The sequence below is a fragment of the Syngnathus floridae genome, chromosome 1 (genome assembly GCF_059516105.1).
Source record: "Syngnathus floridae isolate MCC-2025c chromosome 1, RoL_Sflo_1.0, whole genome shotgun sequence".
NCBI lineage: Eukaryota > Metazoa > Chordata > Actinopteri > Syngnathiformes > Syngnathidae > Syngnathus > Syngnathus floridae.
This window is the reverse complement of record NC_142413.1, coordinates 20,801,344-20,817,707: the sequence shown is the minus strand read 5'-3', so window position 1 is coordinate 20,817,707 and position 16,364 is coordinate 20,801,344. Positions and strand designations below refer to the sequence as shown.

The window sequence follows — 16,364 nt, the reverse complement described above, 5'->3', positions numbered from 1 at the left end:
CAGTTGGTTTTGGCCTTAACATTAAGTGTGCGACGGGGTTCAGTTAGTCATATTCAAGGCTCCTTATTGATAGATCCAAGTTGTTTCCCACAAGAGCTTTTCTTATACCGGTACATGAAAGCATTTGTTCCAAGTATCAGGTGTATACTGCATAACGTACCTACACGTTTTAGAGGGTGCATTGATCAATAGGGTACATATATTGTCAATATCCCTCTCCCGTTGAAAAAAGGAGGACGACGTTTTGCCATTCCCGAATGTCATTTTGCGGGGGTTGCAGTTAGTGTAATGCATGGGTAAGCAACTCTGGTCCCAGAGGGTCGGTGTCCTCCATGTTTTCTATGGCTCCCTGTTGCAACACACCTGATTTAAAGGGTCAGATAATTAGCAAGGTCTGCAGAACCTGGATGACAATCCTGATCGTTTGAATCAGGTCTGTTGCAAGACGGAGACATGGGAAACATGCAGGGTACCGGCCCTCGAGGACCGGAATTGCCTACCAATAGTGTAGTAACTTTTCACATTTCTAATGAGATGCGACTGCCCACACAAGTACTTTTCCATGCAGTTGAGACTGAATCCTTTTGCGTAAGTATAATTCCCAAAACAGATCAAGTCAAAACTGTCCTTTGCTAAAGTAAAGGACAAGTGCGAAAAGTTTAAGTTGGATATATTCCTCCTGTTCCCAGAAGCTCTGCCGCTCGATTCTCAGGCTATTGTGGGATTCAGCAAACGTGGTGTCACTTTAATTGACTGTTGCCTACAAACTAACTAAAGGGGAGAGGAGGATAGAAGCTGATTGTCAAATAGATCCCTCCAGCCCAGTGCCTTCATCTTCGTGCAAGCGCAAATTGGTGGAACCCACTCATTTAAATATTCTGCAGTGTAATATGGCAGTTCCAGTTCTTAAAACAACGACCTTTATCGGAAAGAAAGAAAGAAACGCAAGTCAAAAGTCAATGCTTAAATCAATCTGGGATTTCAAAAGCTCTCCCTGATTCCCCTTTATTTTAATTTTTAAACACCTGGCAAGAAAGTTTGACAATGCTTTGAAGTCTCGCAACATGGTTTTATCAAATTGTGCAGTACACTTCAGATCAGTGAGTTGGCGCAGATGCTTTTTTTACCCTCAGCATGATTTACTTTAGATGAGCTTGAGCGTGGATATGCTTTCAAAATCTAATGAATGCCTGCTATGTTGGTGCAGCTTGATGTATGCACACATGAGTTGTTTCAGGTGTCCATTAAATGTACACTGAGGGATGTGTGACGTGGATCATTCGATAATACAGCACATGGTGGGAAGAAATTGGTGAAGGCATGAAATTGTGATGGGCAAACATATTTGTGCAATGTTAAACCGTTACCAAGTGTCCTATAATAATATCTGCACATGGTGACATGCTTACGTCAAAATACTCCAAGCATCAAGAATCATAGATGCCTTTCCACACCCTTTGTTTTTTCTCATGTTAGAGTAACAATTATTTCTTTAACTGTATTTACAAAAAAAAAGTTTCCTCATAGTCGTAGTCGCTCTGCTGTGTAAGAATTTAGTTGCCTCTTAATCTTGATTACCCTGCAACAGTTCTGTTCGCAGCAAAATGTAGTTTTACACAAATGATGGGTTGAAAATCGGCGACAAAGCTTGAACTGCAATTTATTGGGGGAACACTGCAAGCCAGGCTCATCATCTGATCAGAGAATTACAATTACACAACATGCGGGCCTATGATTGACATCTGTGCCATGTAGCAGATAAATTAGTTGTATAATTTCACACTTGAAGGGTCAGCAGCAGTTATTTGTACACAAGCAATTACAAAGTTCATTTTGCATATTATGACTTGCTCAGATTCAGCCCTAACATCACAGAGCAAGACAACAGGCACTCAAAACCAGCAAAAACTCTCGAGAGCAGAAGAAATACAGTGATCCCTCATTCATCGCGGAAGATGCATTCCAGAACCACCTGCAATAAATGAAGATCCGCCAAATGGAAAGGGTATATGTATTATTTTTAAATTGTGGTCCTGTACACAACATTAAGCTACATAAACCTTTCCAATTCCCTTAATAATCTTTCTCACACTGTTCTGTGCATGTATTGTACATTTACGGTAAATAAAAGCCCCCTTTCAATCATTTCTTCATCTTTGTTGTTGCTTTTTGACGTCTACCAAGGAGTTAGAACTAAAAGTAAAATGTTTTTTTTATGTATCTGCAGCGCAAATAACTTGGAAAATTTTTTTAGGTAGGAAATAACAGTTTTCACACTGAATATAGTTCAGTAGATATAACCCAGTAAATATTACAGAATGTACAATTTTTCAAATGCAACTTGTATTTGAATTCAGAATGCTGTGCAATCCCACCATGCATCAACACGGACGCAACGATGGGCGGGTGAAGTGAATACCAGCTTGTTCGAGTGGGTTCTGAATATGTTGTACACTGTGTTTGGCAGCTGGTGCACATTTTGTCCCAGAAGGTTGATGTGTTAAAAGCAGGGAAAGTTAGCTGTTTTCAGCCTGAATGATTGATAGCTAAATGGTGATGTGCACCCATTGCCAGCCAATCAGCTAGTGAAGAAGTTGTTTGTTTGTCTGAAGTTGAATGTCTATGATGAAACCGTTTAAAAATTAAATTACATGCTTGGATGGTTCTATTATGGCCAATTGGTGTAGATGCAGTCTCTTAAGACCAATTAATGACGATAATTCAACTGATATTGATACTTCTGAAAATTGAGTAAAATTGACGTTCTTGTTTGTTTCCTTACCATATAATTTTTCAGCTATAATTTCCTATGGGAAAGATTGTTTTTGAAAATGGCTGACCTTCGATTTTCTTCATTCTCTGCTTGACTAAGCTATTTTGAGGTTATTCAGACTGGCATTGAACCCCCCCCCCCAAAAAAAAAAAAAAACTAACTAAATAAAAGTTGGGTTGCTTGCCATTTCACTGCAGGGCTAATACATTGGCAGCAAAAACAGAAGCTCCGAGCCTTTGAGGAGTGGAAGCAAAAATTGCTGCTGACAGTATCTGAGTGCAGCAACTTAAAATGCAAACAATGAAAATGTCACAATTTTGCTCTCATTTTTCAGCAGCAGTCCTTTCTATGGTGTCGGTAGCTAATTACAACACCTTCAGCGCTATCACTGCCTCCAGTCTCTTGTACTGATGATTAGATAGCGGCTTGACTCAGAGCACCTACACACACTCTAGCACTCACTCCAACACCAACACATGGGGGATCGCATGTATTTGAAATTTCAGATACTGTATATTTTTTAAAACTGAGCTCATGTCAAATGCAAATCTTTGAGTATCTCGCTCTGTTGTAACCCATCATAAAGCCCATTCGCGCCTGTACACATAATTTCCTTATGTTGCTCGTCTGCCATCACTTGTGAAATGCTTCTCCACATTTCCTCACTTGTACATGAAAGCCTCGCCTCTGCCTCTTTGGACTCGCTTCAACCCTCGCTCCATATAACATAACAATCGTACCAAAGTGTAGCATCTCCATTTCATGTTGTTTTGCACTCAGTCTGCTTCTATTGCTTGTTCCTAAAGTTCAAGCACTATGACTGATGTGCCAACAATGAAAAGCAATGATACGTTAACAGTTACTCACACGTTGGTCCAAATTAATGAAAGTTGTCTCACTTGACACATGATCCTTCAAGGGGAATTTCAATCTACACTCTGCTGTCTATTATTCTTGTATCCTCCAATTCGTACATATGGGCTGCTGCCTCCCCCGAAGTGCAATTTTTACTGATAATTGGGCCACGACATGCTTTGCAAGTACCTTAACTTTTTCCTTTTTTTTTAATTGGATCTGTTCAATCTAGTGACACGTTAATTCCAAACCAGCAACTTCATTACTGTTAAACACTTGCCGAAATGAAATATTGCTGCCTCCAAATGACATTCCCGTGCCACTAATGAGGGAAATGCCATCAGCGGCTAGAGCTCTTTGAGGCTTATAATTGCACAGTAGTTTACTGTGAACTTATAATAAGTTCAAATTCTAAACTGTCAAAATGAAAGAGCACATCATGAATTTGAACCATCAAAGAGAGAAAAGATCTAATTCAGAAACAATTTTCCCATAAGAAGCAGTGAAAGCGAAATAATGCGTGTGGGTGGGACCAAACTGTCACCATAATAAAACTTTCATGGCAGTGTTAAAATAAAATAACCACAATAATAACTAAAAAAAGCTAGAAGCAATTGCTTTGAAATCAACGAGGAATGGGGCGGGGTCAGGGTTGACTGACCACTAGATGTGAAACTTCATACTCCTAATTCACCGTTAGCATTTACACTGGCAACATACAGCTCTATTTGAGCCTTATAGTACCTCTGAAGTATTTAATATCCCCATTCCTGTGTATGCACTATTAGTACAGAACAAAAAAAATACAGATAAATTATTCAATGTTAAAGCGTGTGAAAAACAATCTTTGTTTGAATAATGACTGATGAATTATAAAAGCGTACCGTTAATGAGTTGTATTGCAGATGTGACTCGCCAGTTTTACACATATGCCGCTAAGCCCCGCAAATATTATTAGATATTATAGAAATTACAGTCTCTCAGTCAAGATTCGTTGATATTTTTTCGACTTCCAACAACTTCGCCAACTTCTGCCAGACCTCAAGGAGTCAGAGTACACGAAAATGTGCATTATTTATTAGCTAAGAGCTAAAGATGGACTTTATTGGAAAAAAAAAATATGTGAATTAGCGAACTGTAAATCTTGAATTGCACATACGTACTTAAAATCAGAACTGCCACATGTAAAATCAAATGATTTGTTCCTTTTTGTAGAACTTTAAAACGAAGAAACAACTTGAATTAGTCTTATTATTGTTACTGCTTTGAATGAGAATTTGCTTACTTTGCCAAGCCATGTTATTTGGGGGAATTAGTATTTAGAACAAATTCAAGGAAAAAAGTAAAAGATACACAGAGTGAATGCTTTGGTACTCCAAACTCTAGAAACTCCAGCTGGAAATTAGGTTTCCACTGCACCTGCACATGCGGTAGGGCGGCTGGATTGTGGAAGAAATATGAATCCCGATTATTTTAGTAATAATTGTAATCATGATTGGTCAAATGATTGTTTATTTTGTGGTACAAAACACAAAAATGTTTTAACATTTTTTCATAACAATACAAAAGTACAGTTAACATTCAAGAATAGCTTCCTTGTAATAATGTAACGTAGTGTACCGTATTTTCCGGACTATAAGGCGCATCTATAAACCTAAAATATTCTCAAAAGCCGACAGTGCGCATTATAGTCCGGTGCGCCTTATGGACCAAATTCCTAAATTTAAACTGGCCCGAAGCATTGTTTCCTGAAATCATTCAGGGGTGGCCCGCTGAAGACTATGAATGATGAATCAAAAAGACTATGGATCATTATTTTGTGATTATAAAGTAATTTGTTGCGTATGAAGTTGAAATAAAAAAGATAAAATGGAGAATGATTTGATTTGGATTAAAAATCTGACATGATGCATTAATGGTGCGCCTTATAGTCCGGTGCGCCTTATATAAGGACAAAGTTTTAAAATGGGCCACTCATTGAAGGTGCGCCTTATAGTCCGGTGCGCCTTACAGTCCGGAAAATACGGTAATTATTGTAATTGTGATTGAATTTTGATTCATTGCCTAGCCCTAACGTGAATATTACACTTCATGCTCATCCTCATCTTGTCCGCTCATGCCGTGAAACGACAATGTTGACATATGACACGAGTCCCATTAGCTTTAGAATTTTAACTTCAAAACACCCGCGGCATAAGCTCAATCAGCACTGCCGTCCAGCCAGTGCTGCATTGCAGTATTGAAGCCACAGTTGTATGGTCGGCAATTGATTCACTTGCATTTAGCAGGTCAAAATTCATTTGATATGTTGGCTGGACACACAGCGAATGTTCCAATGCGGAGCTGGTGGAGCCTGCTATTAGTTCGCTCCTCTGGGAGTCTGAAAATGACTTGCTGTCTTCACCGTAGGAACATCACGTCGCTGTCTTTCTCCAAACTCTCGGGCGCTCTGCTGCTTCTGGGCAGCCCCTGTATTAATTATTGTCCAAGATATAAATAGTCCAACAGTCTGGCAGTGCTAGGTGGTCTAATGGGCCCGTCCGGTGTCTTGTCCTCTGTATGGCTCGGTGCACTGGCAGCTCTTTGTCTCCACATTAACATTGGCCTCATCAGATGGGCATGTGACCTGGCAACATCGCTTGTATGGTTTATTAAACCTCTTAATCCTAACCTGATCTGATGACAAACGTATCTAATATTCTTGTTCACCTTACCCCTTTTGTTTTTATGAAGTCAAAAGTACAGTCATACCAAAAAGAAAACCGGCATGAATTCAGCCTCAATTTAACTTGGAAAAAAATGCGCCTCCAAAGTAAAACAAAACATGATACTCTAATTACTTGTTGACAATTTTGCTCTACAAAGACTTTCCTGTTCTTTCTCTGTGTCAGTCGTGTGTCTTCCAAGGATAACTGTAGTTTTACAATTCACTGTTGTACCAGTGTGACTTGACTGTACAATTAATCAAGGTCTTTGATTGGTTCCTCAGTCGGTGTGAGTCAATCTGTATTAGTCCGTCCATCCTACTCATTTTTAAAGAGTAAGGCGGTGCACTTAACAATGAGTCTTTGTATCAATCGCTCGCCCAACTAGAAGAGCATAATGGAGCTCTGCTGAATATCCCGCTTACCCCCCCGATGGCTGTGGCGCGAGCAGCAGCTATTGTTACTGTGAGGCAACTCCTGCAGAAAAACCTGTCTGCCTTAGATTTCATTATAGCACCAGTTTGATTTGTCTCACAAATTTTTACAAAGGTAAGGTGTGTCAGTCTTTAGCAAAACAACATACTGCTTATGAGTCTTTAAATTAGTTAGGGGTCATCTCTTTTATTGTCTATATTCATCAAATCCTGCCCCCAACCTGTCATGTCCATGCAAACTTGTAGCCGCCCTTCCAAAAAATTCCTAATAAACAAAAATAGATAAAAGAAGTCACTGGAAATTATGAGTAGAGCCCTGGGAGGTTTATCTGGGTTGGCAGGCCTGGGCTCCATCACCATGCTAATGGAGATTGCAGCTCATAGCAGATAAGAGCCCCCGAGACAAAGAAGCACTGCACCTCGACCACCTTCCACAACAATGGAATAAGGACTAATAATATTTGACAGTTTGCCCCAGTTTAATTTTACCTTTTGCCTACAAGTTACAGTCTGTGTAACTAGCAGGGGCACATCTTAGGAGTATTGAACAATGATACGGTAAGCAAAGAACTTCATATTTAAATAAAATTAAAGCTCAAGGTTCTTTATGTCCACTGCGGTTGTAGTTATGTCGCTTGATGCGAGCCGAAATGAGATATGGTGAGGCTTTGCAAGATTTCAGACTGTCTCACAGTATACTGGCATCAACATGGATGCTTGTATGTGACTTTAGCAGCTTATTATCCTGAAGAATTTTTGTTTACGAAATGTACAACATTCCAATAATGCTTACAATAGTGGCAAGATATTGGCTATCTGCTGTAGGCAGGCTTGGATCACACGGTGTTTGAAGATGAGTCGTCCGGGCCGTCGCCTAGAATATAAAGTTACGATTTATTCATTTAATCTCAGGTAGGATCAGTAATAATGTATATTTAACACAGGAGGGGACTAGAGTGGAAGTAGAGAATAGCGAGGCATCCTTTTTGCAGCAAATAATGATTTATAGAGCTGGTCCCAGGCTGAATACTTATCTGTCCAAATGGACTGGGCTCAGCCATCTTCAGTAGTTCTTCCCCTCTCCAGTATCTGAATTGCTCAATAGATCACAAGTGCATAAGCATTAAAAGAACAGGCCATTTGCGTTTGGACTGCAAGTGACAAACACGATTGCAGAAACAAAGAAGCGGTAAGAGAAGAACTCAACTGTACTGTATCTTTTTGTTTTTTATGTTTTCCCTCTCCTTTTTAATGTCGTAGTGTTTGTGCTTGTCTTGCAATAAATTAACTCTGTCACAGTGGCCTGAGATAATAGCAAGAGGGAATTGCTGAGCCTGATGCTGTACTCTGGGAGCAGTACAAGTCATTTCGCTCCAGCAGACCACTTAATAGCTCTGGCTGATGTTGACAGAGTTTGAAAATCCATGCGTCAATTGTGCTAGAAGTACAGAAGTCTTTTTAGTGACTGCAGGACAAGGAAGCTAATAGTGCCAGCTCACTTGGCAAATTTTGACCAACAATCTCTTAAACAATATGCTGTTGTGGACCACCAACTGTCGTAGTACTGAGCACCTCATTTGACCTCATTGCAGGGACTAAGGCTTCGCTCACACTGCAGCTCAATTCTGATTGTTTTGCTGATAAGTGACCTGTATCTGATTTTTATTTTTTTTTTAAAGACAGTCTGAACGGCTCAGTTCTGATTTTTTATTTACCGTATTTTCCGGACTATAAGTCGCTCCTGAGTATAAGTCGCACCAGCCATAAAATGCCCCAAAAAGTGAAAAAAACATTTATAAGTCGCTCCGGAGTATAAGTCGCATTTTGGGGGGCAATTTATTCGACAAAATCCCACACCAAAAACAGTCATGAACGAGCAACAACAGGCTAAACAATAGCAACATATAGAGTGATTAAGGACAACTATTACATGAATAACATGTTTATAAAACCATCGGTGTCACTCCAATTCATTAAATAGCAACAACAGGCTAAACGATAGGTATGCTAACGTGACAAACACAAACGAAGAGCTGAGAACGGGCCTAACGTAACATATAGAGTGATTAAGGACAACTATTACATGAATAACATGTTTATAAAACCATCGGTGTCACTCCAATTCATTAAATAGCAACAACAGGCTAAACGATAGGTATGCTAACATGACAAACACAAACAAAGAGCTGAGAACGGGCCTGACGTAACATATAGAGTGATTAAGGACAACTATTACATGAATAACATGTTTATAAAACCATCGGTGTCACTCCAATTCATTAAATCCATCGATCGTTCTTTGTCAACAATGGGTGCGCGCGGCTGAGGGCGCTTGCACATCAAAATATTCCACAGGCTCATATAACAATAGATAAACTATCTTTCAAATAACTATTATATAAGCCAATATTATCAAATCATCAGTGCACTTTAAATCCATTAAATCCATCGATCAAATTCCTCGTCCTTTGTCAACATCGCCGCGCGTGCGCCCTGACGTCAGCCTCGTCTTTATTCCACGGATCTAGTATATAACTATATTGTAGCGTTAACAAAGTACAAGGATAGACGTGGGTTTGGTAAACGGCTCTTTATTAAACAAAACAAACTTCCAAGCGTGTGGCGGCGTGGACTTCCAGACACGGGAGCTCCATGGCATAGGACCGGGCGTGCGTAATGGCCATGACCGAGCCCCATGCACCGTTCGCGGACAGCCACTCAAACGAGCGCCGGCCCCCGACTCAGTAGAGTAGGACCGGGCGTGCTTAAAAGCCATAATAGTTTTTCAAACCTTCTATGTCACTCCAAATCCTTAATTCCTTCAAACTCTTTGTCCTCCGTGTCACCTCGAAATGATCACCGCTAATGATGCCGGTAGTCTTTACGTGGGTACGTTTGTCTTTTATGTAAACAACCGCCGCGCCGCGCCGTGCCACTGACGTCACTTGAAATAGTAATCCATTGGTACATCACGGTTCTCCAAACTTTCTTTCTGCTGCTCGATTACTGTTTTCAGCTGCATATTTTACAACTTGAAGTTTGTAACCTGCAAAATATGAGTTTCTTTTTGGTGCCATTTTTCTTAAGCCCACCCAGTTGATGAGTCACGGCCAACGGTGAAATTTAGAGCGCCCTCATCCAATTTCGTCTGAAAATATAATTTTTTTCAGATGTAGTATTTTGTTTTGTTTATTTGGTTGTTTTATCCAAGTCAAAGTCTGCTTTATTGTCGATTTTTTTCATATACTAAGACACACAAAGAGATTGAAATTACGTTCCCACTATCCCTCGGTGAGATAGTACACATATGCATACAAGCAACACAAAAAAACCCAAGAAGGCACAAACAATGAATAAATAAGAGTGTTGAATAAATGATAAATAAACAAATAATAATAAATAATAATAATAAATATAAGAGGAGCAAAAATGGAGCAAGTGTACACACAGCAGACAGTGGACTTGGATATGGTGCTTTAAAGTGTTAATTGCTTTATTTGATGTTTTCTCTATTTTTTATGTTTTGAATATGTTCAAGATAATGATATAAAAGCATGTGAAGTGTTCAACTATACTAAAAATAACATGGGAAGTGGTCAACTATACTTGTAAGTAAGTGATGTCTTAATGATCAAGTAAAAATTTGTGAAAAAAAACATATATAAGTCGCTCCTGAGTATAAGTCGCCCCCCCCCCCAAACTATGAAAAAAAACTGCGACTTATAGTCCGGAAATTACGGTATTTATTTTTTTTCCAAATCCGCCCCTTTCATATATGGTCTTAGATCACATTTTCTGCAATGCCATTGTAGCCTTAACGTCCAGGTCTAATATATCTGACCTGGACATCGTCATGTGCCCTGCGCAGGAGGGCAGACAGACTGTTTCGGAGGGAGACTGAATGTTTTGGTCACAGATTTCTGTAGGAAAGACGAGATGGCTTAAGACGGCATCGGCAGCATCGCCGTTGGTCGGCCATTTTCGAACAGTGGACTGCTCTGTTGCGCTGTGCTGTACCGTGAGTCAGAAGATTTAGTCAAATATTTGTAATTTGTTGAATTCTTGACGGATTTACAAACAGATTGGTTTATTACAAATATTAGTACCCTGGCTATAATTCAAACTAGCACAGCTAGCTAACTGGCACACTCAACCCCTGTCATCTATGTCCAAAATGTAGTGTTAAATGTTTCAACATTACATTACATCAGGGATTGGCTTTGCGTTGCTATTTTTCCTTGTGTCCTACAATTTGCTGCCTTCCAGCTGAAGTCAGCTAGGCTCCAATACACTTGGAGCTATAATGAGGATACGCGGGATAGAGACTAGATGGATGGATTTTCTGAATGTTAACAAAATAATGAGTCATTACGTACCATTTTATTCCCTCAAAATTTTATCGTCAGCCTTCATGAGCAGACTTCACTTTTAAGCAGCTCATAGGGCTTTTCAGGGACGGAAGGGAAATGAGATAATTAGCTGAAGTCTGAGGATTCTGCTTTGAAGAGACTTGTGTGTTTCATGGCAGGGCTTTGCACTCTGGTCAGGTATTGGAGAGGTCACACAAGATTATCTAAATCGTACCCACTGGTAACATGAGAAGGTTACAGTTGAAGACAGTCTTCCAGACTTCCTTTTTTTGGATGGATCACCAATGAAAATGGGCTTGTCTGAAGGAGCAGTACTTCATTATGCATGTTGTATTGTCCCTCTCCTTCCTGACTTAAGTACAAGTGACAGCAAAAACTGAGCCAGTCTGCAGCCATTTATTTTGAATTTACTCTACAATCAAATAGTTAGCCCTAATTTAAAAGGTATTAATGGAAATTAATAGATATAATAGGTTTGACTTTTATGAGATGGAGGAGGCTGATGGTAATTATAATCACCTTTCAGACTCACCCTTTGTCTTATTTTGCCTAATGATCATTATACACATTAATGGCAACCGTTTAATTTTAATCTACTCTATAAAAACATAATATGACTCATCTAGTCAATACAGATAGCTATCCGAAAGTCATTTTTAAGAAATGCCCCTCCTCTCTGTACACATATAGAAAAATGAATTCCACAATGTCTTTATATACTTAATTATTGCGTGATCCACAATACGCTTTTCAGTGGTAAATACTGATCAGGCTTACATTTCTTTCTGTGTGTTGGCGATAACTCCACCCCACTACATAAATAGCACATCTTTGCAGTGCAGTACACAACTGACCTTGTATGTGCAGTAAACAACAACCACTAGCAGCTTTAAATTCACTCCATGTTGTAATTTATATACATTGTAGTTTTAAAAACTCTTTGGCATTGTTCCACCTGCAGTTACCTCTGTGGTTGTTGTTCATGGTAAGGAGACTCATTTTAACGGGGCAAAGTAGAGACTGTTGAGTATAACTGCAGCTTCAGATGCTCAGAGCAACAAAGTAAGCTACTAACTTTCGCATCTGTATCTAGTATACTAACCATGGTAACTCGGAAATGGAAAGGCTTTAAAGCGAGTATAACAGAGTAGCTATTGTGAAGTGGAAAAGCAACATGAGTGCTTGTTATCAAAAATGTGCAATGTACGCATTGGGTATTTTGTTATCCATGCAGTATGCACTTGGTGTCATCCATTACAATTTTATCAAAAACTGTGGACGGTCTGAAAATAGTTTTTCTCAATATATTCTTATTTCAAGATAAGAAATGGAACTCTATTCTTCCTCTAGCTATGTAAAATTGTTTTTGTGCTCAGCATTTTTCATCTGCGCTTACACGATGGAGAATGCACTCTTTGCCCCGACTCGGCCCCTCTGGCCTCAGTGTCCTTAATATGATATATTTGGAGTAACATTGTTTGTGACATGTTGCTTTCCAGTTGCCTGATTTACAATATCCTCTACTCTTAAATGGAGTAAAAAAGGAACTGAGAACATGTTGGTTCTGGTTTTAAGATCCATGTGTTGATCAGCTTACTATGTTGAATGCAAGGATGCGGGCATTTATGACAAACAAAGAAATGCACCTCGCAGGAACATGGCTGCTATTACTTTTACCTTCTGGCTTTATGCGCTACAACACTGATGCACTTTACTGCACTGTTATGAGTATCCAGAGTCAGACCTCGTTGGACAAGTTGCTTTGAGTTTGCCTCTTTTCACCACCTGCTAGATTTAAATCAAAACATTGGAGATGCACAATATTAGCTTTAATTTAAGAAGTTTCACAAATTAAAGATGACATGTATATACATTAGTATTGCAGCCTTGTAGTTTGTTGGTCTTGCTGCCATCTGATTTGTCTTCAGTAATTGGAAAAACTAGCTGCAAATACTCTGCACCTAACTGTACTGTTTTACCGTTCAGTACTAAATTGTCAGATTCCTGAAGAAAAAGCTGCTTTGCAAATTGCAACAATCGGCACAATGATGGATAGAACATGCGTCTTCAAACTGAAGCCTCCGAGCATATTTCTTCGGTCCATGAACGTTATTGACTATATTCACATTACAACCAGTCTCTGTCAAATAAATATGACATAGGGCAACTTGCTTGTCATGCATTTATATGGGGAATATGGTTGAGTAAAAACCGCTAGCTTTCTTATCTATGGCCCAGCGTGGGAGATAAGGAACTTTCTCACAGAGATAAGTATGCAGGCTAAGTGAGCGCTTCTTTAAAGAATAGGTATACAAGCTTAAGCTGCGATGACTTCTTGTGAAGTTGCTATGATTAATCCAAGGCCGCACTGTTTCTGGAGTTCTGCTGATCCTGCTATGGAGACAGAAAGATGAACGGGGCTACTGGGGCCACTATGATAGGCTATCGTACTCCTCCATCATTTTAGGGGTTGCTTGACTCTGACAAGCCTCGTCAAACAGAGGGAGCGCTTCTCTAATCGCAGCAAGACATGGGTGTCTGGTCGCATTCCATTCGTCAAGATGAATAATGCACTCAAATGTTCGGGTAAATACACGCACACAAAAAATGAGGTTGGTATTACTGCACAAGAAACAGCATCGTCATTTCCATCCTTTTATTCTAGGACAATTTATTTCAAGTTTGCAATACAGAAAATTTACTAACAGATGGATCATGATTCAGCTATTAGTTTGGTCTACAACATGTCAGAAAATAGGCAAATATATGTATCGTTGTTTTTAATAATAAAAGCAGATATTTGCAAATGTGTTATTTTGATTACCACACAAAGACAAGCAGTTTGCTTTCACGGAAGAGTAAAGACATTTAAGAATAGAAGGGATGCAATTACAAGCATTTTTCAGTCAAACATTGTCTCCAAGTCACCAAAAGAGTTGATGAATAATTTGGTTATTGATTAGTTCACTAATCAATTATTTATTTTGTATCGCACAATTGATCAGTTACCTCGTATTATACCCACCCCGACTTCTAAGTCAGCTTGGGTCTGGCTGCACTTGCTCAATGATTCAGTCAAAATTGAGTTCATTTTTCTCCCTGTAAAACACTCCACAAATATGCATCTGGACAAAGCCGTCATCCAAGTACTCCTCCGTTGGCATATAGTATCGGGGCTGCTGTCGGGCTGAAACTTCCTATGTCACAATTTGGGTTCATAGTTTCATAGATTTAAATGTGATAGTTTTAACACAAATCTACATCGTTTCTTTTCAACATGCAGTAGATGCCATTAGACAGTAAAAACAATATTTTGACATTAGCTATAGCATTGGCTGAACACAAAAGAGCGCAAAGGTGAGATTTTCAGCAAATATTAGAGAATAGTTCCTTCCCCAAATTTGCGAATGCCCGACTGTGAATATAGTTATGAGGAGCAGAACAGTTGGACCCATTTTTTTTTAACCCAGTCATATATTAAAAATATGCTTTTGGTTATGAGATAAAGCTGTGTGCAAATGACTCCTTCGGGAATGGTTTGAAATGTTTCAAAGGCGTAAAGAACCACCCAGTCATTATGATACCGGCTGTGGGGCTGCTACAAGCATATTGGGGCGAGGTTCGGGGATAAGTGCGACCTTTTTAGTGGCCCTAAAACTGTGGTGGCACAGTGTGACTGATGCAGATTATCATCGCCGGAGAAAGCTAATTACTGCCGTCATCATGTTACCCTCTCGGTGGAATGAAATGCATTACAGTATTCTTGTGCCAGCGTTTTTGTGTTTTCCCTTCACTGATCCCCCTAGCTGGAGTGCTAATAGCGCTGTCAATGGGACTGTCAGAGGGTCGTGCTTCACGGAGGACTCGAGGAATTACATCCTCTTTTTGTCTTCTTTCGCTAGTCAAGACAAAGCCCTTTTATTGTGACACTCGAGCGTCCTTGGATGACTGCAGAGCGGACACACTGCCTTGCAGAGTGGCGATGTATGAGAATATCGTTTCTGTTTTTTATGAAGCGAACAAACCACAGCTCATCAGAAGTTTGTTTTCTTTCAGAAACAGGCCAAAGAAGCTGAAATCAAACAAGACAGCTGTGGCCCAGCCATGCACAAAGACTACAGAGCGAGCAGAGTCACAAGTAAGAGGCTATGGTGCGTGTTTGTTCTCAGGGTTAGTTCTGCATGAAAACTGCAGCTTTTTCACGAGCGATGGGGGTGCCTTGTTGACATAGTGGGTATGCTGTGGTAAAATACACAGTGCCGTTCTGGTTTAACGCTGTCGTTAGCAAACTTTGCTACCGCCCACAGCTCGGGAAAAGGCTTAAATTGATCGCCTGTGTCTGGTCCAGACAACGTGGATCAGTGGTAGAGTGGTCGTCTCCCAATCCAGATGTAGGGTGTTTGATCCTCAACTGTTGTGACCATATCCTTGAGCAAGATGCTGAACCCCCAGTTGCTTCCCATGGCGTGTCAAGTAGGTGAATGAGGAAGCAGTGTTCAAGCACTTTGAGTATCAAAGGTCTATACAAGCATTGTATAGGCGACAGCCGGTTTACTGTTTCATGAAAAGCATTCATTGTTCAGTTAATTTGACGTTTTCTTGCTTTTGAAAATCTCTTCCTAACCACACACACACACAATTTAAAACAGTCCCCAGGTATCAATAAAAGGCCTCTGACATTTTCGTTTAGGGGGAGTGGGGTGTCCCGTTGAAATAAAGAGTATAGCCTCTGTCACCATGACCACCCGAGCAGAGCTAGGGCATACAATAAAGTGTCGACTCCAACTTAGTACCTTGTCATATGTAGTCATTTTTCCAACCATTCTCAAGTCTATTTTTCAGAGAAATACAATGAGCATAAGATATCTTGCGACGTTTTTGTGTGTTATTGGGTACCAAGGCTCCCTCCAGAGTGAATGTTCACTCCTCCGCATCCAGACAAGATAGGAAATCTGCTTGTGCGAAGCCATATTTAGAAAAGGTCAGATAAAGAAATCTATTCGGGTGTTGAATTTCATACTGTACTGTATGGTAGGAAATCTGGAGACCCAATTAAATAAATAAATCTGCTTTTCTATAATTGTCCTCTTTCAAATCCACAGAACTTGGAGTTACAGGCTTTTCATTGGACGATTATGTTTTCACATTCTCTACAAAAGCAATGTCTATCAAAAGCAATTCAAGTGACTACTAATGTACAGTAATTCTACATTTGATTTAATCACAT

At 39.8% G+C, this 16,364-nt stretch overlaps 1 protein-coding gene across 4 annotated transcripts in view; it reads left to right on the top strand.

Moving 5' to 3' along the window:
- Positions 1-16,364, top strand: part of enox2 (ecto-NOX disulfide-thiol exchanger 2) — a 152,915-nt gene that overhangs the window by 13,859 nt on the left and 122,692 nt on the right. The window contains exon 2 of one of the 4 annotated variants that reach the window (XM_088385240.1): positions 15,194-15,275. The exons of 2 other annotated variants lie outside the window; for them this stretch is intronic. In XM_088385240.1, coding sequence (XP_088241366.1) covers positions 15,242-15,275 — 34 coding nt within the window. In that variant the 5' untranslated portion in view covers positions 15,194-15,241. Of the gene's footprint in view, positions 1-15,193; positions 15,289-16,364 lie in introns of all 4 variants that reach the window. One more of the 4 variants, XM_088385288.1, reaches the window with a different exon arrangement.